The 25,262-nt window shown below is 48.4% G+C and overlaps 1 protein-coding gene across 1 annotated transcript in view; it reads right to left on the bottom strand.

The window, feature by feature from the left end:
* Nucleotides 1-5,013, bottom strand: part of CTR9 (CTR9 component of Paf1/RNA polymerase II complex) — a gene marked incomplete at its 3' end in the record, with an annotated part of 31,938 nt that extends 26,925 nt beyond the window's left edge. Inside the window, 2 exon segments of the mRNA XM_089654616.1 lie at nt 682-780; nt 4,876-5,013. Of these exon segments, the coding sequence (XP_089510742.1) occupies nt 682-780; nt 4,876-4,920 (144 nt within the window).
* Nucleotides 5,014-25,262: the final 20,249 nt, after the last annotated feature.

The raw sequence follows: 25,262 nt of genomic DNA, 5'->3' as shown, positions 1-25,262 counted from the left end.
ATTGAAGGGGCACTGAAGCAAGAAATGGTCTATCGTCTCCTCCAACCCACCGCACTCCACTCTTGGACAACCACAGTTCTCCGCAGAGCGATGCTTCAGGTTGCCCTTCGCATAGAGTCTGCCATGGAATGAGAGCCAGGCCAAATCCCAAAACTTTAAAGGGATTCTCTCCAAATTCATCAAACGCAGACCCTCCCCCATAACCGGGCCTGGAGCGGGAAAGGAAAGGGATACCCAGAGCTCCATCCCTGCTTGTAGACTTCTATATTGAAGGAGTACTGAAGCAAGAAATGGTCCATCGTCTCCTCCAACCCACCGCACTCCACTCTTGGACAACCACGGTTCTCTGCAGAGCGATGCTTCAGGTTGCCCTTCACATAGAGTCTGCCATGGAATGAGAGCCAGGCCAAATCCCGACACTTTAAAGGGATTCTCTCCAGATTCATCAAACGCAGACCCTCCCTTATAACCGGGCCTGGGCAATCCCTTAAGGCCAATGGCAGATTCAACAGATTCCTCTTCTCCAGGGCCTTCCTAGGAACATTAGAGTGTAAGCTCCTCTGGTTCAGCGATCCCTGTACAGCACTGTGGTATATATTAAAGCTATATAAATGTGTGGCGGCAGTGAGGACATCAAAGTGTAAGCTTCTCTGGTGCAGAAGAGTGCCTGAAAATACTGACCGCCAAGGCAATCCATATGTGCAGCTGAGTGTGCTCCTGTTTCAGGATACTGATAACTTCATCGCCTTCCGGGAGTTGATCAAAGTCAAGCTCGATGACCTGGATGAGAGAGACAAATAGAGACACTTGTAGGTCCAGCTGACTGCCACCACCTGTGGTCAGGAAGGATCAGGTCTGTTTCATAGAGTAATAGTCCTGGGGTTTTGGGTTTATGAGGGTCTGAGGTCACACAGGGAGTGTCATAGACTCAAAGTCAGGCAGTGAGTACATACTGGGGTCGGGGGGGTTAGTGATCTGGCACCGGGTAGATAATGGAGTTACAGATCACCTAGTGGATGGATTTCAGGGGTCACTGGTCAGGCAGTGGCTATATGGGATCAGAGATGGAAGGCAGAGGTCTGAGGTCATACAGTATGTACACAACAGGGGTCTGGGAACTGGAAATGAGAAGGTATTTGGGATAAGAGCGGATTGGTTCTGGGGGGGGGTCATTAGTAAGTAAGTTGGTAAAGGGCATAGAGTTAAGGGAGTGAATGGGAATTAGTGGGTCATGTGTCTCATAGTGGGTAGATACTGGGTGGCAAGTTCAGGAAGCAACTGAGCACAGGGGGGGGGGGGTTACAGGTCAGACAGGGGTGAATAATGTGGGTAACAGGGCAGGCATGATTAGGTAAAGGGAGTTACTGGTCTGGCAGAGGGGTCAGAGGGCACAGAGTGGGGAGATATTTGAGGTTTGCGATCAGATATTGAGATGTGTGTGGGAGAGTATTGGGGGGGTGACAAGTCAAGCAATTAGTACAGAGATCATACTCTGAGGCAGGGGTCAAAGGTCACATGATGCAGAAATACTGGGGAGGGGGTCAGAGGTAACACAACAGGAAGATATTGGGGGGGGGGATAAGAGGTCATACAATATGGAGATACTGGGGGGGGGGGGGTCAGAGGTCACGCGACTTGGATGCACGGGGGGGTCCGAAGTTACATGTCAGGGAGATACTTCGGGGGTCAGGAATCACACAATGGGGAGATATGGGGGGGGGGGGGTGTTTAGGGATCACAAGTCAGAGAAATACTGGGAGGCCAGAGATCGCGCGATGTGGAAATACTGGGGAGCGGGTCAGAGGTCCCATTACAGGGAGATACGGGGGGGGGGGGGGGGGGGCAAAGGTTACACGACAGAGAGCTACTGAGGGGGTCAAATGTCAGGGAGATACTGGGGGGGGAATCAGAAGTCCCACAACGGGAAGATACTGGGGGGGGGGGCAGAAAAAACATGACAGGGAGAGACCAGGGAGGTGAGAGGTCACACAATGTAGAACCACTGGGGGGGCGAGGGGTCACACAACAGGGAGACCGGGGGGGGGGAGTGCTGTCACACAACAGGGAGACCCGGGGGGGAAAGGGCTGTCACACAACAGGGAGACCCGTGGGGGGGTCACACAAAAGGGAACAGGGAGATCCGGGGGGGTGTCGCACATCAGGGAGATCCGGGGGGGGGGGGGGGTTCACACAACAGGGAGGTCCGGGGGGGGGGGGGGGGGGTTCACACAACAGGGAGATCGGGGGGGGGGGGGGGTTCACACAACAGGGAGATCGGGGGGGGGGTTTACACAACAGGGAGATCGGGGGGGGGGGGTTTACACAACAGGGAGATCCGGGGGGGGGGGGGTTTTACACAACAGGGAGATCCGGGGGGGGGGTTTACACAACAGGGAGATCCGGGGGGGGGGTTTACACAACAGGGAGATCCGGGGGGGGGGGGTTTACACAACAGGGAGATCCGGGGGGGGGGGGGGGTTTACAAAACAGGGAGATCCGGGGGGGGGGGCGTTCCACAACAGGGAGATCCGGGGGGGGGGCGTTCCACAACAGGGAGATCCGGGGGGGGGGCGTTCCACAACAGGGAGATCCGGGGGGGGGGGGCGTTCCACAACAGGGAGATCCGGGGGGGGGGGGCGTTCCACAACAGGGAGATCCGGGGGGGGGGGGCGTTACACAACAGGGCAGGGAGATCCGGGGGGGGGGGGGCGTTACACAACAGGGAGATCCGGGGGGGGGGGCGTTACACAACAGGGAGATCCGGGGGGGGGGGGTTACACAACAGGGAGATCCGGGGGGGGTTACACAACAGGGAGATCCGGGGGGGGGGGTTACACAACAGGGAGATCCGGGGGGGGGGGGTTACACAACAGGGAGATCCGGGGGGGGGGGTTACACAACAGGGAGATCCGGGGGGGGGTTACACAACAGGGAGATCCGGGGGGGGGGGTTACACAACAGGGAGATCCGGGGGGGGGGGGTTACACAACAGGGAGATCCGGGGGGGGGGTTACACAACAGGGAGATCCGGGGGGGGGGGTTACACAACAGGGAGATCAGGGGGGGGGTTACACAACAGGGAGATCAGGGGGGGGGGTTACACAACAGGGAGATCCGGGGGGGGGTCACACAACAGGGAGATCCGGGGGGGGGTCACACAACAGGGAGATCCGGGGGGGGGTCACACAACAGGGAGATCCGGGGGGGGGTCACACAACAGGGAGATCCGGGGGGGGTCACACAACAGGGAGATCCGGGGGGGGGGTCACACAACAGGGAGATCCGGGGGGGGGGGGTCACACAACAGGGAGATCCGGGGGGGGGGGGTTACACAACAGGGAGATCCGGGGGGGGGGTTACACAACAGGGAGATCCGGGGGGGGGTTACACAACAGGGAGATCCGGGGGGGGGGGTTACACAACAGGGAGATCCGGGGGGGGGTTACACAACAGGGAGATCCGGGGGGGGGGGGGGGGTTACACAACAGGGAGATCCGGGGGGGGGGTTACACAACAGGGAGATCCGGGGGGGGGGTTACACAACAGGGAGATCCGGGGGGGGGGGTTACACAACAGGGAGATCCGGGGGGGGGGGGTTACACAACAGGGAGATCCGGGGGGGGTTACACAACAGGGAGATCCGGGGGGGGGGTTACGCAACAGGGAGATCCAGGGGGGGGGGGGGTTACGCAACAGGGAGATCCGGGGGGGGGGGGGGTTACGCAACAGGGAGATCCGGGGGGGTTACGCAACAGGGAGATCCGGGGGGGGGCACGATGTGGAGATATTGGGAGGGGGGTGTCAGAGGTCACACGACAGGGAGATACTGGGGGGTCAGAGGTCACGATTAAGAGATACGGGGGGGTCAGAGGTCACACGAGAGGGAGATGCTGGGAAGAGGATCATAGATCATGATTAAGAGATACTGGGGGGGGGGTCAGAGATCACAATTAAGAGATACTGGGAGGGGGGCAGAGGTCATGATTAAGAGATACTGGGGGGGAGCCGATGTCACATAGGAGGGAGATATGGGGGGGTCAAAGGTCACATGACAGAGAGGTACTGAGGGGGTCAGAGGTCAAATGTCAGGGAGATACTGGGGGGGGGAGATCAGAAGTCACACAACGGGGAGATACTGGGGGGGGGGCAGAGGTCACATGACAGGGAGAGGGTCAGAGATCGCGATTAAGAGATACTGGGGAGGTCAGAGGTCATGATTAAGAGATAGTGGGGGGGGGGGCAGAGGTCATGATTAAAAGATACTGGGGGGGAGCCGAGGTCACACAAGAGGGAGATATGGGGGGGTCAAGGGTCACATGACAGAGAGGTACTGGGGGGTCAGAGGTCAAATGTCAGGGAGATACTGGGGGGAGATCAGAAGTCACACAACGGGGAGATACTGGGGGGGGGGGGGGGGGGCGGCGCAGAGGTCACATGACAGGGAGAGGGTCAGAGATCGCAATTAAGAGATACTGGGGGGGTCAGAGGTCATGACTAAGAGATACTGGGGGGTCAAAGGTCACGATTAAGAGATACTGGGGGGGTCATAGGTTACAATTAAGAGAAACCGGGGGGGGAGGCAGAGGTCATGAGTAAGAGATACGGGGGGGGTCAGAGGTCACAAATAAGATACTGGGGGGGGCAGAGGTCACGATTAAGAGGTACTGGGGGGTCAGAGGTCACACAACAGGGAGATACTGGGGGGGACAGGTCTCACTGTAGGGGGATATGGGGGGGATCAAAGGTCACTTCGTGGATAGATATGGAGGGATGAGGGGGCAGGGTCAGAGATCTGGGGGAAGGGGGGGTCCCCGGTCTGGCCGGGCACAGGAAGGGGGTCAGGCAGCGGATGGCTCTCAGGGTTCCTGCGCTCACCTCGTCCGTATCCCGCAGAGGGATCTCTATGGAGCCACGAGACATCCTGCAGCCTCCGGGAGCTCCGACCACCACGGAGACGCTCTCGATAGACCCTGATACCCGACGGCTGAGAACACAGGAAGTGACCTCAGGAAGGCACACTGGAAGGGACAATCCTCTTCCGGGAGACCAACACGTAACGTCACCCAGCGTGCCTGACCGGAGCGGCGTGGGAGGAGAGTGTCGCCGCCGTGGGGGTGTAGAGCGGCCATATTCTTGGTTGAGCAGACGCTGACGTAGATAAAGACACCCAGAAATTATATAAATATATTAGAATTCTATCTGATTTAAAAGAAAAAAAAATAGCAATAACAGAATGTTCTCCCGGGGAGCCGGAACTAAATGAGGCGACTATGTGAGTCTCACATTGTTCACACTGCAGGAATGGCAGACCGGCTGGTTGCTAATGGCAACAACACAATGCCTCAGGTGTAGGCCTTCAGCCTGCGCAGTCATGAGAGTTGGGTTGGTTGCTACCGGCAACGCCTCCACGCCTCCATTTCAGGGCCCAATCTCTGCGCTCTTTCCATGTTCACAGACAGCGACTCCCAGACCTCTGTGGATTGAACCCGGATTTGAATTTTTCCAATGGGTTCAAAGTATTCAAATCAAAAAGATTTGATCCGAATTCATTGTGTAGAATAGCTGGTTATATTCGAGGCAAAATTCCAACTTCAGAACGTGCAGCAGGAAGCCAGCTATGAAGCGGCAAGAACTCACAGACGGCTTCCATTAGTAAACATGCCAACACTGGGGACCTGAAGACCGCTGAAGAACCGGCTCGGGATGAGGACAGCGTAGGACCCCTGGAAAAGTAATTGTCCTTACAGGCGTACCTCGGTTTGTGAACGCCTCGGTTAACGTAATTTCCGGTTTACGAATGAAAATCCATTGAAAATAATCCCTCGGTTTACGAATTTTTTTTTCAATAGAAATGGATTAATTGGTTTTCAGTGCATTTACAAATTAATTTTTAATCATGTCCCTGTACAGTATTTATGCCTTTAAAGTGCACTTTATAAATAGTTTTGAACAGATAAAAGACTTTTTTTTTTTTTACTTTTTTCTCACCTCCGGAACGGATTAATTGGCTTTCAATGCATTTACAAATTTTTTTTAATCATGTCCCTGTACAGTATTTATGCCTTTAAAGTGCACTTTATAAAGAGTTTTGAACACATAAGACTTTTTTTTACTTTTTTCTGACCTCTGGAACAGATTAATTGGTTTTCAATGCATTTACAAATTTTTTTTAATCATGTCCCTGTACAGTATTTATGCCTTTAAAGTGCACTTTATAAAGAGTTTTCAGCAGATAAGACTTTTTTTGACTTTTCTCTGAGCTCCAGAACGGATTAATTGGTTTTCATGTCCCTGTACAGTATTTATGCCTTTAACTACTTGCCGACCGCAGATAGCTGAATGACGGCTACACTGCGGCTGGCCAGTTCTGGGTGGGCATCATATGACGTCCTCCCAGAACGTGCTCTCCTGTGTGCCCCCGGGGGCGCGCACCCGTCGATCTCCGTGATCGCTGTGTCCTACGGACACAGGTGATCACGTGATGTGGTAAAAGGCCAATCACAGCGGCCTTTTACCACGTGATCAGCCGTGTCCAATGACACGCTGATCATCGGGAAATGCAATTGCCGGTTCTCGGCTGCACTTTCCTCACGCTGTCAGATCGAGACCGAGAACCGGCAGTTGTTAGAGCAGGGATCGGCACCGATCATCAGGGCACTGATGATCAGTGCCCTGATGATCGGTGCCCAGCAGTGCCACCCACAAGTTCTGCCCACCTGTGCCCAGCAGTGCGCCCACTTGCTCCGCCCACCTGTGCCCAGCAGTGCACCCACCTGTGCCACCCAGCAGTGTCACACACCTGTGCCCAGCAGTGCCACCCACCAGTGCCCATCAGTGCAGCCCAGCAGTGCCACCAGTCAGTGCCCAGCGGTTGTGCCAGTCAGTTCCCAGCAGTGCCGCCAGTCAGTGCCCAGCAGTGATGCCAGTCAGTGCCACCTATCAGTGCTGTCTATCAGTACCCATCATCAGTGTCGCCTATCAGTGCCGCCTATCAGTGTCGCCTATCTGTGACACCTCAGTGCTGCCTATCAGTGCCGCCTATCAATGCCACCTCATAAGTGCTGCCTATCAGTGCTGCCTATCAGTGCCCTTCAGTGCTGCCTATCATTGCCCATCAGTGCCACCTATCAGTGCCCATCAGTGCCGCCTATCATTGCCCATCAGTGCTGCCTCATCAACGCACATCAGTGAAGGAGAAAAATTACCTGTTTGAAAATTTTTATAATAGAAACAAAGAAACTTTTTTTTTTCAAATTTTTTGCAATTTTTTTCTTTATAGCGCAAAAAGTAAAGTGCTCAGCGGGGATTAAATACCAACAAAAGAAAGCTCTATTTGTGAGAAAAAAATGATAAAAAGTTTATATGGGTACAATCTTGCATGACCGCGCAATTGTCAATCAAAGTGCGACAGCGCTGAAAGCTGAAACTTGGCCTGGTAAAGAAGGGGGTATAAGTGCCCGGTAGGCGAGGGGTTAAAGTGCACTTTATAAAGAGTTTTGAACACATAAGACTTTTTTTGACTTTCCAGAACGTATTAATTGGTTTTCAGTGCATTTACAAATTGATTTTAAATCATGTCCCTGTACAGTATTTATGGCTTTAAAATGCACTTTATAAGGAATTTTGAACAGATAAAACTTTTTTTTTACTTTTTTCTGACCTCCGGAACGTATTAAATGGTTTTCAATGCATTTACGAAGACATTTTTAATCATGTCCCTGTACAATATTTATGCCTTTAAAGTGCACTTTATGAAGAGTTTTAACAGATAGGACTTTTTTTTTTACTATTAATTGGAACGGATTAATTGGTTTTCAATGCATTCCTATGGGAAAACCGCGTTTTGGTTTACAAATTTTTAGCAATACAAAAAGTCCCGCAGAACGTATTCGTAAACCGAGGCACGCCTGTATATTAAAAGTCAGCAGCTACAATATTTGTAGCTGCTGACTTTTAATTTTTTTTTTTTTTTTGGGTGGGGGTAGGGGACACTGAAGATTCGCTTTAAGTATGCCCATGTGAATGAGGCCTTACCCATGGAATCCAAAGACCGTTTTTCGAGGGCTCCACTCCCTTTGTCAAGCCTCACCATCTGTCTGCACGGTGAACCTCTTACAGTCTACTTCTCTGTAAGTGATACTATTGTTTGCAAATAAAGTGTTACAAGTTTTTACACCCCATGCACCACTACTCTGTTTCCTTTGCATGCTACTGACTGTAGCACTACCCCCTTAGGAGTTGAGGAGTTTTGGCTCCCCCTGTAGACCTGCACAGCCAGGCAACACGCATTTTCTTCAGACCTTGCACACTGGAGACAGTAAACAGTCCTCAAGCCTTTTTTTGTTGTTGTTTTATATGGAGTATTGAACTTGGATGCGGTTGAGGGGTGTATGGGGTGCCCAAGGGAACTGCAACTTGAGGACAAACTCCTTAGTAACTATGTAAGTCCATAAACAGAAAAGTCTCTTTGTTGTGAGAGCAGGTGTACCACCTCAGACCCTAGATCACGGGTGTCAAACTGGCGGCCCTCCAGCTGTTGTCAAACTACAAGTCCCATGAGGCATTGCAAGATTGACAGTTACAAGCGTGACTCCCAAAGGAAGAGGTGCAGAGGCATGATGGGACTTGTAGTTTTGCAACAGCTGGGGGGCCGCCAGTTTGACACCCTTGCATTAGAACATGATAACTAATATGGAAAGAGTAGAGAGAGGTGGCACCATCTAAGTGCAGCATGTAAAACACCATTTATTGGAGCAAAAGTGGAGCAACTCACAAGCTAGCAGCGTGAAAGCGCTTGTCAAAAAAACAAGTCATCCGCTAAAGGTCTGGGTGTAATCAGCCACAACACTGGATGTAGCTAGGATGTCTCTCGGTGATGCTGGTGGCTCCCAGCGCTTACTGTGGACTTGGGTACACTAGAGGGATGGGGTGGATGTCACTTCCAGTCACATGAGTAGCGCAGGGGGAGGTGGCACACAGTCTGTGCAGTATCGTGGCTGACTACACCCAGATTTTTAGCTGATGATTTGTTTTTTGACAAGCGCTTTCACGCTGCTATCTTGTGAGTTGCTCCACTTTTACTGCAAAAAATGGTGTTTTATACGCTGCACTTAGATGGCGCCACCTCTCTCTGTCTCTACTCTTTCCATACAGGTTTCCTTCTAGCTCTTGCCAAGCTGGCAGCCTCTATGTCCAGCAGTCCAAAACTACAGACTGATTTTGGGACCATATGGACTTTTCTTCTGTATATGGAGTGGACGCTGCAGCAATAAAATACAGTATCAATTGTAACGGAACCGGACCCCGACTGTGCTAGGGTATTTCCGTTAGACTCTTGCTTCCCTGTCCGAACACAGATCACCGGACAACACCGCTGACCAAGCAGGAAATAAAACAGGACCAAACTCTTCTTAAGACAGGAAGTCAACTGCTTTATTTTACCACAGACACAAGATATAAACATTCAAGGAAACATCCCCCCTCCCTGCATATGGACGCAGGGTGTGGCAAACCAAATCTAGTAACAAGAAACACACAGCAGACACCCCCCACCAAACCAATACACATACACACATACATCCTATAATAGTTTGCTAGCAAGCAAGACACAATAGAACAATGGGACAACCACATGGCAGTAAACAATGAACAACCCCCACACCCCACCTATACACCTCTACTCAGTATCAGGACAGAGCACCCTGTACCCCTAACAGGCACAGGGTGCCTTTACACATAAGGGGGATTGGGGGAGATGATACAGGGGTCCCCCCACCCCCAAAAGTCACTCCCGTCACATCAATCCTGTATAAATAATTAAAAAGAAGAAAAGTCTATATGGTCCCAAAATCAGTCTGTAGTTATGGACTGCTGGACTTAGAGGCTGCCAGCTTGGCAAGAGCTAGAAAGAACTCTGTATGGAAAGAGTACAGAGAGAGAGGTGGCGCCATCTAAGTGCAGCATATAAAACACCATTTATTGCAGTAAAAGTGGAGCAACTCACAAGATAGCGTGAAAGCGTTTGTCAAAAAGCAAATCATCTGCATCCCCTTGAGGGCAGGGACTGACGTGAAGGAATAGTATAGTGCGTAAATTGCCAGCATTACACTGTATAAATACCTGGAATAAATACGAATGAAAAAAAAGCAAGTAAATGCAATTCCTTATTTTAACTCTGGAGGACAGGCTAACATAACCGTATTTGAACAGAAGTATTTTTGTACATAAAACCTGTGTGTGCGTGTAATATTTATTTATTTATTTCAGGTACTTATATAGCGCCGTCAACGTACGCAGCGCTTTACATATATTGTACATTCACATCAGTCCCTGACCCTCAAGGGGCGTACAATCTAAGGTCCCTAACTCACATTCATACATACACATACTAGGGACAATGTAGACAGGACACAATTCACCTACCAGCATGTCTTTGGAGTGTGGAAGGAAACCGGAGTACCCGGAGGAAACCCACGCAGGCACAGGGAGAACATGCAAACTCCAGGCAGGTGGTGCCATGGCTGGGATTTGAACCAAAGACCCCAGTACTGCTCCTTACATTGGAGGTCAATGGGAAGAATGTCCCTTACATTGGGGGTCAGTGGGAAGAATGCTCCTTACATTGGTGGTCAGTGGGAAGAATGTCCCTTACATTGGTGGTCAGTGGGAAGAATGTCCCTTACATTGGAGGTCAGTGAGAAGAATGTCCCTTACATTGGAGGTCAGTGGGAAGAATGTCCCTTACATTGGTGGTCAGTGGGAAGAATGTCCCTTACATTGGAGGTCAGTGGGAAGAATGTCCCTTACATTGGAGGTCAGTGAGAAGAATGTCCCTTACATTGGAGGTCAGTGGGAAGAATGTCCCTTACATTGGTGGTCAGTGGGAGGAATGCTCCTTACATTGGTGATCAGTGGGAAGAATGTCCCTTACATTGGTGGTCAGTGGGAAGAATGTCCCTTACATTGGTGGTCAGTGGGAAGAATGTCCCTTACATTGGAGGTCAGTGAGAAGAATGTCCCTTACATTGGAGGTCAGTGGGAAGAATGTCCCTTACATTGGTGGTCAGTGGGAAGAATGCTCCTTACATTGGTGGTCAGTGGGAAGAATGCTCCTTACATTGGAGGTCAGTGGGAAGAATGTCCCTTACATTGGAGGTCAGTGGGAAGAATGTCCCTTACATTGGTGGTCAGTGGGAAGAATGCTCTTTACATTGGTGATCAGTGGGAAGAATGCTCTTTACATTGGGGGTCAATGGGAAGAATGTCCCTTACATTTGTGGTCAGTAGGAAGAATGTCCCTTACATTGGTGATCAGTGGGAAGAATGTTCCTTACATTGGTGGTCAGTGGGAAGAATGTCCCTTACATTGGTGGTCAGTGGGAAGAATGTCCCTTACATTGGTGATCAGTGGGAAGAATGCCCCTTACATTGGTGGTCAGTGGGAAGAATGCTCCTTACATTGGTGGTCAGTGGGAAGAACGTCCCTTACATTGGTGATCAGTGGGAAGAATGTCCCTTACATTGGTGGTCAGTGGGAAGAATGCCCCTTACACTGGTGGACAGTGGGAAGAATGCCCCTTACATTGGTGGTCAGTGGGAAGAATGCCCCTTACATTGGTAGTCAGTGGGAAGAATGCTCCTTACATTGGTGGTCAGTGGGAAGAATGTTCCTTACATTGGTGGTCAGTGGGAAGAATGTCCCTTACATTGGTGATCAGTGGGAAGAATGTCCCTTACATTGGTGGTCAGTGGGAAGAATGCTCCTTACATTGGTGATCAGTGGGAAGAATGCCCCTTACATTGGTGGTCAGGGGGAAGAATGCCCCTTACATTGGTGGTCAGTGGGAAGAATGTCCCTTACATTGCGGATCAGTGGGAAGAATGCCCCTTACATTGGTGGTCAGTGGGAAGAATACCCCTTACATTGGTGGTCAGTGGGAAGAATGCCCCTTACATTGGTGGTCAGTGGGAAGAATGCCCCTTACATTGGTGGTCAATGGAAGAATGTTCTTTGAGGGTTAAGCGGACAACAAGCATGTCATCATATGGACCACATCAGTAAACTTGTTGCCTTTGCTTTCTATACTTTGAAAGTTTTTAGAACTTCTTGGCAATACTGATTCAGATGTAACATCCACCAGTCCAATGATGCTTCTTGCAATTAATATACAATGAAATAATAGCATGAGTCACAGCAATAATTCCCCGGTGTGCTTCCATTGAAGAGGACGGTGTGGGAGCTGCATGTATAAACAGTGGCGGATACACAGAGCAGGCCTCGCACTGATGCAGCACTGATCGGAAGGAGGACGCCATTCTGTCCTATGCAGCTCGGCTTGTGACCTACCCGACAGTAAAGAGCTGTGTTAGGTATACAGCAGAAAACAAATGACACTTTCCACGGGAGAGGACGGGGATACAGTGGGTGGGTGGGTACTGGAGATATAAGATCACCAGGTCCTGTGTGGGAGACCGGAATTAAAACATCACATTATTTGTCTCTCTACAGCGGATGCGTCTCTCTCACTCCGGTCATAGTCACGGGTTTCATGAACATTTAGCAGAAGACCTCTCAAGGTAAGAGAGCCTCTGGTCAGTCTATGGACTCAAACTTAGCCCCTCACATGGAGGCATGCTTAACCCCTTCACGCCTAAGGGTAAAACAAATTTTAATGCCTAAGCACAATTTTGCAACGTTGACATATGTTAGTAAATCCGTACATATCATCACAACTACTTTGTACATCCAGGTGAATTATACCGTGTTTTTTTCAGGACAATTGGGCTTTCATTTGGTGGTAAATGGTAATGGATATCTCCTGATTTTGTTTTATTATCAAAGAAAAACTGGCCAAAAATAGCAAAAAAATAATTTTTTTATTTAGCTGTGTGTTTCTTGTTACTACCATAACCTACCACCAAAGAATAACCCAAAATAAATTCTCCAGCTCTTGACGATCGCAGTGACACCATATACAGTTGTGTTCAAAATACTAGCAGTCAGACATCACTAACCGGATCACTCACTGTTTTTGGTGGAAATGATATCTCTACATGGCAAATAATTTCCTAGCAGGTGTAGTAGAGTAATAGAAATCCAACAGACCCAACAGTCATGACATGCATGCTGCTGATTCTGTGTCATTGAATCACTCATTGAAAGGGGCATGTTCAAAATAATAGCCGTGTGGAGTTCTATTAGTGAGGTCATTCATTCTTTGAAAAACAGGTGGCAATTATTGCCCTTATTTAAGGAAGGAAGGCAGCAAATGTTGTACATGCTGGTTACAGTGCATTTCTCTCTGAAATTCTGAGGAAAATGGGTCGTTCCAGACATTGTTCAGAAGAACAGAGTACCTTGATTAAAAAGTTGATTGGAGAGGAGAAAACATATAAAGAAGTGCAGAAAATGATCGGCTGCTCAGCTAAAATGATGGCAAATGCTTTAAAATGGCAACCAAAACCTGAAAGACGCGGAAGAAAGCGAAAAACTACCATTGGAATGGATAGAAGAATAGCCAAAATGGGGCGGACTCAGCTAACAATCAGCTCCAGGAAGATGAAAGAAGGTGTGACGTTCCCTGTGAGGACTGTTACAATTAGAAGACTCCTATGTGAAGCCAAGCTATCTGCAAGAAGTCCCCGCAAAGTCCCACTGTTGGAAAAAAGACGTGTGCTGAAGAGGTTACAATCTGCCAAAGAGCACATTGACCGGCCTAAAGAGAAATGGCGCAACATTTTGTGGACTGATGAAAGTAAGATTGTTCTTTTTGGGTCTAGTGGGCGGAGACAGTTTGTCAGATGACCCCCAAACACTGAATTCAAGCCACAGTACACTGTGAAGACAGTGAAGCATGGTGGTGCAAGCATCATGATATGGGGATGTTTCTCATACTACGGTGTTGGGCCTATTTATCGCATACCAGGGATCATGGATCAGTTTGAATCCATCAGAATACTTGAAGAGGTCATGCTGCCTTATGCTGAAGAGAAAATGCCCTTGAAATGGGTGTTCCAACAAGACAACGACCCCAAACACACCAGTAAACGTGCAACATCTTGGTTCCAGACCAACAAGATTGACGTTATGGAGTGGCCAGCCCAATCCCCGGATCTTAATCCAATAGAAAACTTGTGGGGTGACATGAAAAATGCCGTTTCTGAGGCAAAACCAAGAAATAGAGAAGAACTGTGGAATGTCGTCCAATCATCCTGGGCTGGAATACCTGATCACAGGGGCCAGAAGTTGGGTGACTCCATGCAACACAGATGTACAGCAGTTCTCAGAAACAGTGCGACTACAACCAAATATTCATGAAGTCATTCAAAGGAAAGCAAAATCTTCAAACATTTCTCAGTTTATATAGTGAATGTTTGATTTTGTAAAGAAGAATACAAACACTGCGATTTTTTTGAACCGTCTAATATTCACTTTTCTTCCATTTTTTTAGAGGAACAACACAAATTTGATCTATTTTTCTTCATGTTTTGATTTGGAATAGAATGTGTCGTGTTCCCAATGCATTTGTGTGGATGGAAATAAAAGCTATTAGAAGGATTTTGAGCTTTAGTCACTTTTTTCAACACACTGCTATTATTTTGAACACAACTGTATGTGTATAGTATAGCCCAGAAACAATAGTGCGCATTTTGTTTTTTCTTTTTTTTTTTTACCGGAAGCACACTGACACTGACTGACACTGATACCAATTTTTTTTAAAAATCCTGACCTTTGACCCTGACCTTAACCCAAACAATAAACCTGGCACTGAACTAGATCAAACCTTGATCTAGGTATTTTTTCTTTATTTATTTATTTTACCTAAAGCACACTGACACTAACACCAATTTTGTTTTTACATCCTGACCTTTGACCTGGACCTTTGACCCAGACCTTGACCCAAATAATAACCCTGGCACTGAACTAGATCAAACCTTGATCTAGGAGTTTTTTCTTAATTTTTATTTTATTTTTTAATATTTATTTATCTTTTTTATTTTTACAAACATTTTTTTTTCTCTTTATGCCAGGAGTTAGAGAGATACAATGTATCTCTTTTCTCCCATTCATAAAGAGAGAAAAAAACAAGGGGGCCGGGCTGCACAGTGACTGACCACTGTGATAGCCAATCAGAGGCTATCACAGCGATCATGTGTCCCGGGTCCCCATCAATAGAACGGGAGCCGGGGCTCTCAGTGACACTGCAGACTTTGTGCTGGGAGTGCGCAGTGCGGCGAGCTCCCAGCACAAAGACAGGTACGTAAATATGTGGCACCACGGAAAAAAGCCTAGTTCCGTGAGGCCGCATATTTGTGTGACGTCGGCATCAAGGGGTTAAATACGCCAGGGTAAACTGTACCTAAAAGTAAGGACAAAAATGTAATATATTGCCAGCTCTTCGGTGTCTTAATTACATCAGTTTAATGTTTTCCTTTATTTTCTCATGATGATCCTTACAGTAAAAAACTTCCTGTCTCAGGGTGACAACTGTCAAAGCTTTGTAAATACGGAGGAAAAACGCTGTCAACCAAAAGGGTCAATTGTTAGAATTTGTTAGAATCCGCACTCTCCTGACTTCTACAAGCCTGAGATCTGAGCTTTGTCTTTTTCTTCTGTATTACCCTGGTCTTCAGTGTTTGCAGCACTACCCTCTTAGGAATCGCTGAATTTTTGGGTCCCCCGATAGTCCTGCACAGCCAAGCAACACGCATTTTCTTCAGACCTTGCACACAGGAGACAGTAACTTATTGTGATTTTATTAAGGGATAATAATCTTGGATGGGGTTGAGGGATGTATGCAGGGGCGGACTGACCATTTGGAAACTCGGGCACTGCCCGAGGGCCCGGGGTCAGTAGGGGACCCCATGAGATGCCCCTGGTACCTTTTTCATAGGCTTTTTTGAGTTTGGGCAAGGACACTGGGGCCCCATGATCCCCTATTGCCGGGGGGCCCCATGAGTTGTCAGTCCGCCCCTGGATGTATGGGATGCCCAAGGAAACTGTAACTGAGAACAACTCCTGAATAATTAAGGTATGTACAATGTATCTTTATAGCAGATCTCTTCTTGGAGAGCTCTCCAGCCTCTCCTGGTGTACCACCCCAGACCCCAGATGACGCCTCTTCTCATCCAGCTGTACTGAGCGAGTCCTTGAGCAAGGGATCCCAGAATATGTCGCTTTAGGTGCACAGTCCCATATGGGAGCTAGTCAGGTTTCTCACCAGAATGCCCTCTCCCCTTATCTGGCCCAAGGGGTGTAGGATTATTAACTGTTCCTCGCCTTATTGGGCTGGTTCCTTCCCTGGTGGTCCTCTCTCTGGACACCAGTGAGGTCAGACTATCTTCCTCTCAACCTGGAGGCAGGCCCCTTTCCAGGCTCCCTTATCCCAGCCTCTCACTCCATCTTCCACCTGAACTCTCCTCCTGCTGAGCAGGCTCAGTCATGCTTAAGGGCTGTCTTGTCCCCATGCCAAGCCTCCTGCCTGGGGATTGGTCAGGATCCCTTAATTATGCAGTATGTATATACGAGTGGCGAACTCAGCCAGAAGTTTGCCACACCTCCAGGCATCCAGCGTTGTCCTCACCCCGAGCCGATTCTTCAGTCGGCTGTCGGGTGCTGGTGCCGCCATCTTGACTATTGGAAAACTACTGCGCATGTGTGACACATGCGGCTCTTTGTGTATGGGCTGCAGTCCTCTAGGGCCTTGGAAGTATCCCAGAGGGTTGCGGGGGTGCCAAACTTCCGGCTGAGTTTGCCGCTGTCAAAACCAGGTGCCTGCGCCCCCCCACCCCTCTGCTGCCACATTTGGCACCTTTTGGGGGAGGGAGCAGGCACCTGGTGTTGACAGCAGTGAACTCGGCGGGAGGCTTGGCAACTCCCGCAGCCCTCTGGGACACTTCCAAGGTCCCAGAGGACTGCAGCCCATACACAAAAAGCTGCATGCGTCACACATACGCAGTAGTTTTTCTTAGTCAAGATGGCGGCACCAGCACCCGACAGCCGACTGAAGAATCGGCTCAGGGTGAGGACAACGCTGAATGCCTGGAGGTGTGGCAAACTTCTGGCTGAGTTCGCCACTGTCAAAACCAGGTGCCTGCTGCCCCCCCCCCATCCCAAAAGATGCCAAATGTGGCAGCGGAGGGGTAGCAGAAAAGCTGAGCTTCTACTTTTGGGTCCTATGTCTGTCTGTGTAGTTGGGAGGATGCTACAATGTGACTCTCCACTTCTCCCTTGCTGATGCATTTGGGATACACAAGTACAACGTGAGCCTCTGCGGTGCAGTATTTACATTAGTGATGAGCCTGGACCCACTCTCCGGATTCCAGCGTTATTCTCAGTGCTGGCTCTTTACCGTCAGCAGATAAACAAACCCAGAGAAGAACCTTCCAAACAATCTGTTCATATTCCCTTCTTCCTGAGATGAACGGGACTCTCGGCCCACAGCCGTACTCAGTATAAGCAAAGGGGGCAGGGCAGGGGCATAAATACAGATCATGGGGCCCCATAGAAACATTTTGATGGGGTCCCTTGGCTACCTCTCTTCTGTCACTTATTTACTATATTGGAAAGAGGTAGCAAGAGGGCTATCGGCAAAGTCAGTAGAGTGCTAGGGACCAGAACCGTGTACAGAAGGTGTCAGGGATGAGGGGGGCATCAGTGCAAAAAATTAAAGTAATTGTAAAGTCTATTTTATTTTTTTGATAACAAAAATGTTATGCTTACCTGCTCTGTGCAATAGAATTGCTCACAGCGGTTCTGATCCTTCTCTTCTGGGGTCCCCAACTAGTCCTCTTCTCAGCTGCTTTCTAAGGTGGCACACCAGTGGGCTCAATCCCAAGCCGCGCTGCCTGCATCCATAGCACAGAGAGACAGCTCAGCCCCATCCCGCCCCCCACTCCCTTATCACAGGATTTGACTGACAATAGGTGGGAAGAATGCTCTTTACATTGGGGGTCAATGGGAAGAATGTCCCTTACATTTGTGGTCAGTAGGAAGAATGTCCCTTACATTGGTGATCAGTGGGAAGAATGCCCCTTACATTGGTGGTCAGTGGGAAGAATGTCCCTTACATTGGGGGTCAGTGGGAAGAATGTCCCTTACATTGGGGGTCAGTGGGAAGAATGTCCCTTACATTTGTGGTCAGTGGGAAGAATGTCCCTTACATTGGTGATCAGTGGGAAGAATGCCCCTTACATTGGTGGTCAGTGGGAAGAATGTCCCTTACATTGGGGGTCAGTGGGAAGAATGTCCCTTACATTGGGGGTCAGTGGGAAGAATGTTCCTTACATTGGAGGTCAGTGGGAAGAATGTCCCTTACATTGGTGGTCAGTGGGAAGAATGTCCCTTACATTGGTGGTCAGTGGGAAGAATGTCCCTTACATTGGTGATCAGTGGGAAGAATGCTCCTTACATTGGTGATCAGTGTGAAGAATGTCCCTTACATTGGAAGGTCAGTGGGAAGAATGTCCCTTACATTGGTGATCAGTGTGAAGAATGTCCCTTACATTGGTGGTCAGTGGGGAGAATGTCCCTTACATTGGGGGTCAGTGGGAAGAATGCCCCTTACATTGGGGGTCAGTGGGAAGAATGCCCCTTACATTGGGGGTCAGTGGGAAGAATGTCCCTTACATTGGGGGTCAGTGGGAAGAATGCTCCTTACATTGGAAGGTCAGTGGGAAGAATGTCCCTTACATTGGAGGTTAGTGGGAAGAATGTCCTTTACATTGGAAGGTCAGTGGGAAGAATGTCCCTTACATTGGGGGTCAGTGGGAAGAATGTCCCTTACATTGGGGGTCAGTGGGAAGAATGTCCCTTACATTGGAAGGTCAGTGGGAAGAATGTCCCTTACATTGGGGGTCAGTGGGAAGAATGCTCCTTACATTGGAGGTTAGTGGGAAGAATGTCCCTTACATTGGAAGGTCAGTGGGAAGAATGTCCCTTACATTGGGGGTCAGTGGGAAGAATGTCCCTTACATTGGGGGTCAGTGGGAAGAATGTCCCTTACATTGGAAGGTCAGTGGGAAGAATGTCCCTTACATTGGTGATCAGTGGGAAGAATGTCCCTTACATTGGGGGTCAGTGGGAAGAATGCTCCTTACATTGGAAGGTCAGTGGGAAGATTGTCCCTTACATTGGAGGTTAGTGGGAAGAATGTCCCTTACATTGGAAGGTCAGTGGGAAGAATGTCCCTTACATTGGTGATCAGTGGGAAGAATGTCTCTTACATTGGGGGTCAATGGGAAGAATGTCCCTTACATTGGGGATCAGTGGGAAGAATGTCTCTTACATTGGGGGTCAATGGGAAGAATGTCCCTTACATTGGGGATCAGTGGGAAGAATGTCCCTTACATTGGTGGTCAGTGAGAAGAATGTTCTTTACATTGGAGGTCAGTGGGAAGAATGTTCCTTACATTGGGGGTCAGTGGAAAGAATGTCCCTTACATTGGGGGTCAGTGGGAAGAATATTCCTTACATTGGGGGTCAGTGGAAAGAATGCTCTTTACATTTGGTGTCAGTGCCACCCCTAGGCCCCATACCAACAGCTTGGCTGTTGCTACACCACTGGCACAGCCTATGCAGGAGCAGAGCAGAGACAGCTGTCAGTGCCTAATGAGTGCTATGCTTATTCTCAGTTCAGTTCTCAACATTCTGGAGAGGAATGGCCGCCACACACAGCACATAACAACTTCCAATGAAAACTTAGGGTTCCCCGAAACCCGAAACATTATTTAATTTTAGGAAATTGCATGTATGTTGTCAGTTTAGATGCCAGTTTAGAAGAATCCTTAGCTCTCCTCTGAGCATGCCAAGAAATGTTTCAAAAATTCATTATGTACACCGCCAAAAAAATAAATCATCTTTTGCCTTTCCAGACATAAAAATGTTTGTATCATAGCGGAGTGAATCATCTTTTCTGTGTATATCCGTCACACTCAGATAACCTTCCAGACGATTTATTTTCCTTTAACGCGATTTTAAGAGTTTTTAATTTTTCAAGCTGGAATTTGTGGAAATATTTGTTTGCCCAGAACCATTGGTAGATTCTGGTCACAGCCAAGATTCTCATCTAATGCTGGAAGCCGCCATTTGCAAACAGACTTGTGGATGGGTGGAAGGGCTGGACTGATAAAACATCAAATGAACCTTCTTCAAGGAGGCCGACCAATAATGACAGCACAGTACATAAAGGTCTGGAGGAAACATTCATCAGTCTTGGGTTTGGGGTTATGCGTGCCTAACAGAAATGGCTCATTTACACTTGCTTTGATTTGAACAAGCATTAAAGCACCTAATGCTTCAATTTGCTTTTTTTGATGCTTCAGTGATGCTTTTGTGATGCTTTTGTGAAGCTTTAATGAAGTTTGGGATATGCCCCATGTGTACTGATTTCCTATTTGTTTTAAAGTGGCTCAGTAGAACTCTGGCTCAGCAGATCCCCAGCTCATTAGTACCATGGTTCAGCAGATCCCCAGCTCATTAGTACCATGGTTCAGCAGATCCCTAGCTCATTAGTACCATTGTTCAGTAGATCCCCTGAACAGTAGTACTCCCAGCTCTGCTGATCCCCTCTCAGTATTTACCCCCAGCTTTTCTGCTCCCCCACTCAGTAGAGCCCCCAGCTCAGTAAGACCCCCACTCAGGAGATCCCCCGCTCATTAGTTCCATGGTTCAGCAGATCCCTAGCTCATTAGTACCATTGTTCAGTAGATCCCTTGAACAGTAGTACTCCCAGCTCTGCTGATCCCCACTCAGTATTTACCCCCAGCGTTTCTGCTCCCCACTCAGTAGAACCCCCAGCTCAGTAAAACCACCACTCAGCAGATCCCCTCGCTCATTAGTACCATGGTTCAGCAGATCCCTAGCTCATTAGTACCCTTGTTCAGAAGATCCCCTGCCCAGTAGTACTCCCAGCTCTGTTGATGCCCCATTCAGTATTAACCCCCAGCTCTGCTGATCCCCACTCAGTATTTTCCCCCAGCTTTTCTGCTCCCCACTCAGTAGGACCCCCAGCTCAGTAAGACCCCCCACTCAGCAGAATCTCCGCTCATTAGTACCATGGTTCAGCAGATCCCTAGCTCATTAGTACCATGGTTCATCAGATCCATAGCTCATTAGTACTCTTGTTCAGTAGATCCCCAGCTCATTATTACCATGGTTCAGCAGATCCCCAGCTCATTAGTACCATGGTTCAGCAGATCCCTAGCTCATTAGTACCCTTGTTCAGTAGATCCCCAGCTCATTAGTACCATGGTTCATGGTTCAACAGATCCTTAGCTCATTAGTACCCTTGTTCAATAGATCCCCAGCTCATTAGTACCATGGTTCAGCAGATCCCTAGCTTATTAGTAGCTTAGTAGATCCCCTGCCCAGTAGTACTCCCAGCTCTGCTGATGCCCCACTCAGTATTTACCCCCAGCTTTTCTGCTCCCTATTCAGTAGAACCCCCAGCTCAGTAAGACCCCCATTCTCCGCTCATTAGTACCATGGTTCAGCAGATCCAATACCCCCAAAACAAAGCGAAGCTAGCTCTGAATAAATGCCCCTCAAAAGCTGCAGGTGCTGTTAGTGAGCATTGTGATAGACAGGTATGGAGGCTTTGGGGATGCTTTGAAGTATCAAAAAAGCAACATGGTGTATATGCTTACCATTTTATTTAGTGACAGGGGCTCTGATTGTCTCAGCCATCAGCTTATGGATGAGCCATTTCCATTGTAAGCACTGATTTAAACTCTTAAAAAATAAAAACCTACTGACATTAGTGGTGGAACTACCAGGGTCTCAAAGGTCACTCTTGCGACCTGGCCCTTGCATTCCACCACCGAGCTCCGAGGAAAGGGTCCCTGGGCTTTGGGCCACTCAGTCCAAAATGCCCGGGCCGTTTTTGTCTCAGCCAGGGACTGGTCTACTGCATCATCTTTTGGAATCTACAATTCTTCCACCCCCTTTCTTCTGCCCTGCACATTCTGACTGCTTTTTGGACCTCCAGAGCCCAATATTGTCCACCTTGAAGTGTCTCCAACCTATACGACCACCTAGATAGTGCTCCTTCCCAGCCATCAGCTTATGGATGAGCCATTTCCTTTGTAAGCACTGATCTAAACTCTTAAAAAATTAAAAATAAAAACCTACTGACACTAGTGGCGGAACTACCAGGTTCTCAAAGGTCGCTCTTGTGACCAAGCCCTTGTATTCCACCACCGAGCTCCGAGGAAAGAGTCCCCGGGCTTTGGGCTGCATCATCTTTCGGAGTCTACAATTCTTCCACCCCCTTTGTTCTGCCCTGCACATTCTAACTTCATTTTGGACCTCCAGAGCCCAATATTGTCCACGATGAAGTGTCTCCAACTTATAAGACCACCTAGATAGTGCTCTTTCCCAGCCATCAGCTTATGGATGAGCCAGTTCCATTGTACCCACTCATTTACTCTCATAAAAAATTAAAAATATAAACCTACTGACATTAGTGGCAGAACTACCAGGTTCTCAAAGGTCGCTCTTGCGACCAAGCCCTTGTATTCCACCACCGAGCTCCGAGGAAAGGGTCCCCGGGCTTTGGGCTGCTCAGTCCAGTCAGGGCCTGGTCTATTGCATCATCTTTCGGAATCTACAATTTTTCCACCCCCTTTCTTCTGCCCTGCACATTCTAACTTCTTTTTGGACCTCCAGAGCCCAATATTGTCCACGATGAAGTGTCTCCAACTTATAAGACCACCTAGATCAGGGGTGGCGAACAAGTTAGACACAAAGAGCCAAAATTTTAAACTGTGAAAGTCAGAGAGCCACACCACGCAGTGACCTGCCAAAACAGACAAACACTCACACAAAAACACATAATTAAAACCATATTATTCACCATAACACTTTCTTCCCCTTACAAAACAACAATGTGTTCATTTCAAGGTAAGTGTCCACCCTCAACACACACATCAAATGCAACTTAGCCAGAGTTAACACATCAGCTACCCTGGAGGTTGCTGTGGCACCTGTCTCTCTCTCTCTCCCTTCTCTCTCTCACTCTAACACACAAGTATACAAAAAAAAATTCTGAACTAATGGACTGCAGACACAGTACAGGAGATGACCAGAGACTGCGGACAGCACAGGGATGACCAGAGACTGCGGACAGCACAGGGATGACCATAGACTGCGGACAGCACAGGGATGACCAGAGACTGCAGACAGTACAGATGACTGCTGACCTTTGGGGAGGTGGGGAGGTGGGGAGCGGGTACCTGAATTTGACAGGTACCCGCTCTTACTTCCGCAGAGTTTTTGTTTGATCTTACCTGTTCCTCGATCCAGCCGCGCGCTGTCTTCCCGGCTTCTGTAATGGCGCTCGGCATGACAGCCGGGTGCCCAGTGCGCATGAGCGAGAAGCACTTGCGCTTTGTGATTGGTCCGGCGGCTTCTGGGATTTGTCATGTGTCCCAGGTACCGCCTTACCATTCACAAAAAGCACCGCTTCTTGCGCATGCGCACTTGGCACCCAGCTGTCATGCCCAGTGCCCACACTACAGAAGCCGGAAGACAGCACGCCGCTGGATAGAGGAACAGGTAAAAATAAGAGAAACATGAAACTTGGCAAAGAGCCACAGTATACAAAATATGATAAGAGGCAAAGAGCCGCATTCATTTTGGCCGGGAGCCGCACGCAGCTCGAGAGCACGTGTTCGCCACCCCTGACCTAGATAGTGCTCCTTCCGAGCCATCAGCTTATGGATGAGCCATTTCCATTGTAACCACTGATTTACACTCTTAAAAAAATTTAAGATGAAAACCTACTGACACTAGTGGTGGAACTACCAGGGTCTCAAAGGTCGCTCTTGCGGCCAGGTCCTTGCATTCCACCACCGGGCACCAAGGAAAGGGTCCCTGGGTTTTGGGCTGCTCAGTCCAAAATGCCCATGCCTATTTTTTGTCCCAGTCAGGGCCTGGTCTACTGCATCATCTTTCGGAATCTACAATTCTTCCACCCCTTTCTTCTGCCCTGCACATTCTAACTGCTTTTTGGACCTCCAGAGCCCAATATTGTCCACCTTGAAGTGTCTCCAACTTATAAGACCACCTAGATAGTGCTCCTTCCCAGCCATCAGCTTATGGATGAGCCATTTCCATTGTAAGCACTGATTTACACTCTTATTTGGTGCGTGGAAATACTCTGTAAAGATGGATCTCAGGCAGATGATCTGAAAATAATTTCCTGGCTTTTGAAGGAAGATCCATAAATGAACCAAACTGCTATTTTTATGTATTTATTTTTTTTCAGAGCTCACATTCATGTTCTTCCTTCTATATAAAGCAGCAGTGTAAGCAATAGAGCAAATGGATGCAGTCACAGGCTTTGCAAGGAAAAACAAAGAGAAGCGGGATGCAGGAGGAGTGGGAAAAGGTACACAGGCAACGGGGAATGAAATGTCGAGTCAACAACCACCAATCAGAACTTTAGGTCGTCATTGTATATTTAGAATTGGCTGTCTCTTCAAAGGTAATGCATGAGAACCAACTTGTCATAAAGACAGACTGTCTCCTATATTTAGGTTTTGGGCAACGCGTTCCTAATACTCCTGTTTTTTTTATTTGAATGTATCATCTTATCGCCAGAATCTTCTGTTTAAACAGTGGGGTATTTCAATTCCTGCACAGTGGGGAGCCTATGCAGTTGGTCTGCTCAACATCAAACCTTTTGAAAGTTTAAAGTGGACCTGACCTCAAAATGTGAAGATTTGCTATATAATTATAAAGAATATCTAGAAATGTTAACTGCGCCTGAAACATGTATCGTTTCTCTTGAATTCTCCCTAAAAACTAGCAGCTCACTGGCCACTTTATTAGGTACACTTTTCTACCAGGTGTGGTCTTCTGCTGCTGTAGCCCATCTTCAAGGTTGGATGTGTTGTGCGTTCAGAGGTGGTACTCTAAATACCTTGGTTGTAACGAGTGGTTATTTGAGTTACTGTTACCTTTCTATCATCTGGAACCAGTCTGCCCAGAGGCGGACTGACCATTCAAGCATTTGGGCACTGCCCAAGGGCCCGGGGTCAGTAGGGGGCCCCATGAAATACCCCTTTTTTTTGTACCTTTTTTTGTACCTTTTTTTTATAGGCTTTTTTGGGTGTGCTTTGAGTGTGGGCAAGGACACAGGGGCCCCATGATCCCCTATTGCCCGGGGGCCTCATTAGTTATTGCCCATTCTTCTCTGACCTCTGACAACAACAAGGCATTTTCATCCACACAGCTACCACTCACTGGATATTTTCTCTTT

This window comes from Staurois parvus, unplaced genomic scaffold (assembly GCF_062004578.1).
Source record: "Staurois parvus isolate SC_StPar_1 unplaced genomic scaffold, SC_StPar_1.0 ptg000781l, whole genome shotgun sequence".
In the NCBI taxonomy this organism is placed as follows: domain Eukaryota; kingdom Metazoa; phylum Chordata; class Amphibia; order Anura; family Ranidae; genus Staurois; species Staurois parvus.
Note: the sequence above shows the minus strand (reverse complement) of the source record. Positions and strands in the feature narration are given on the sequence as shown.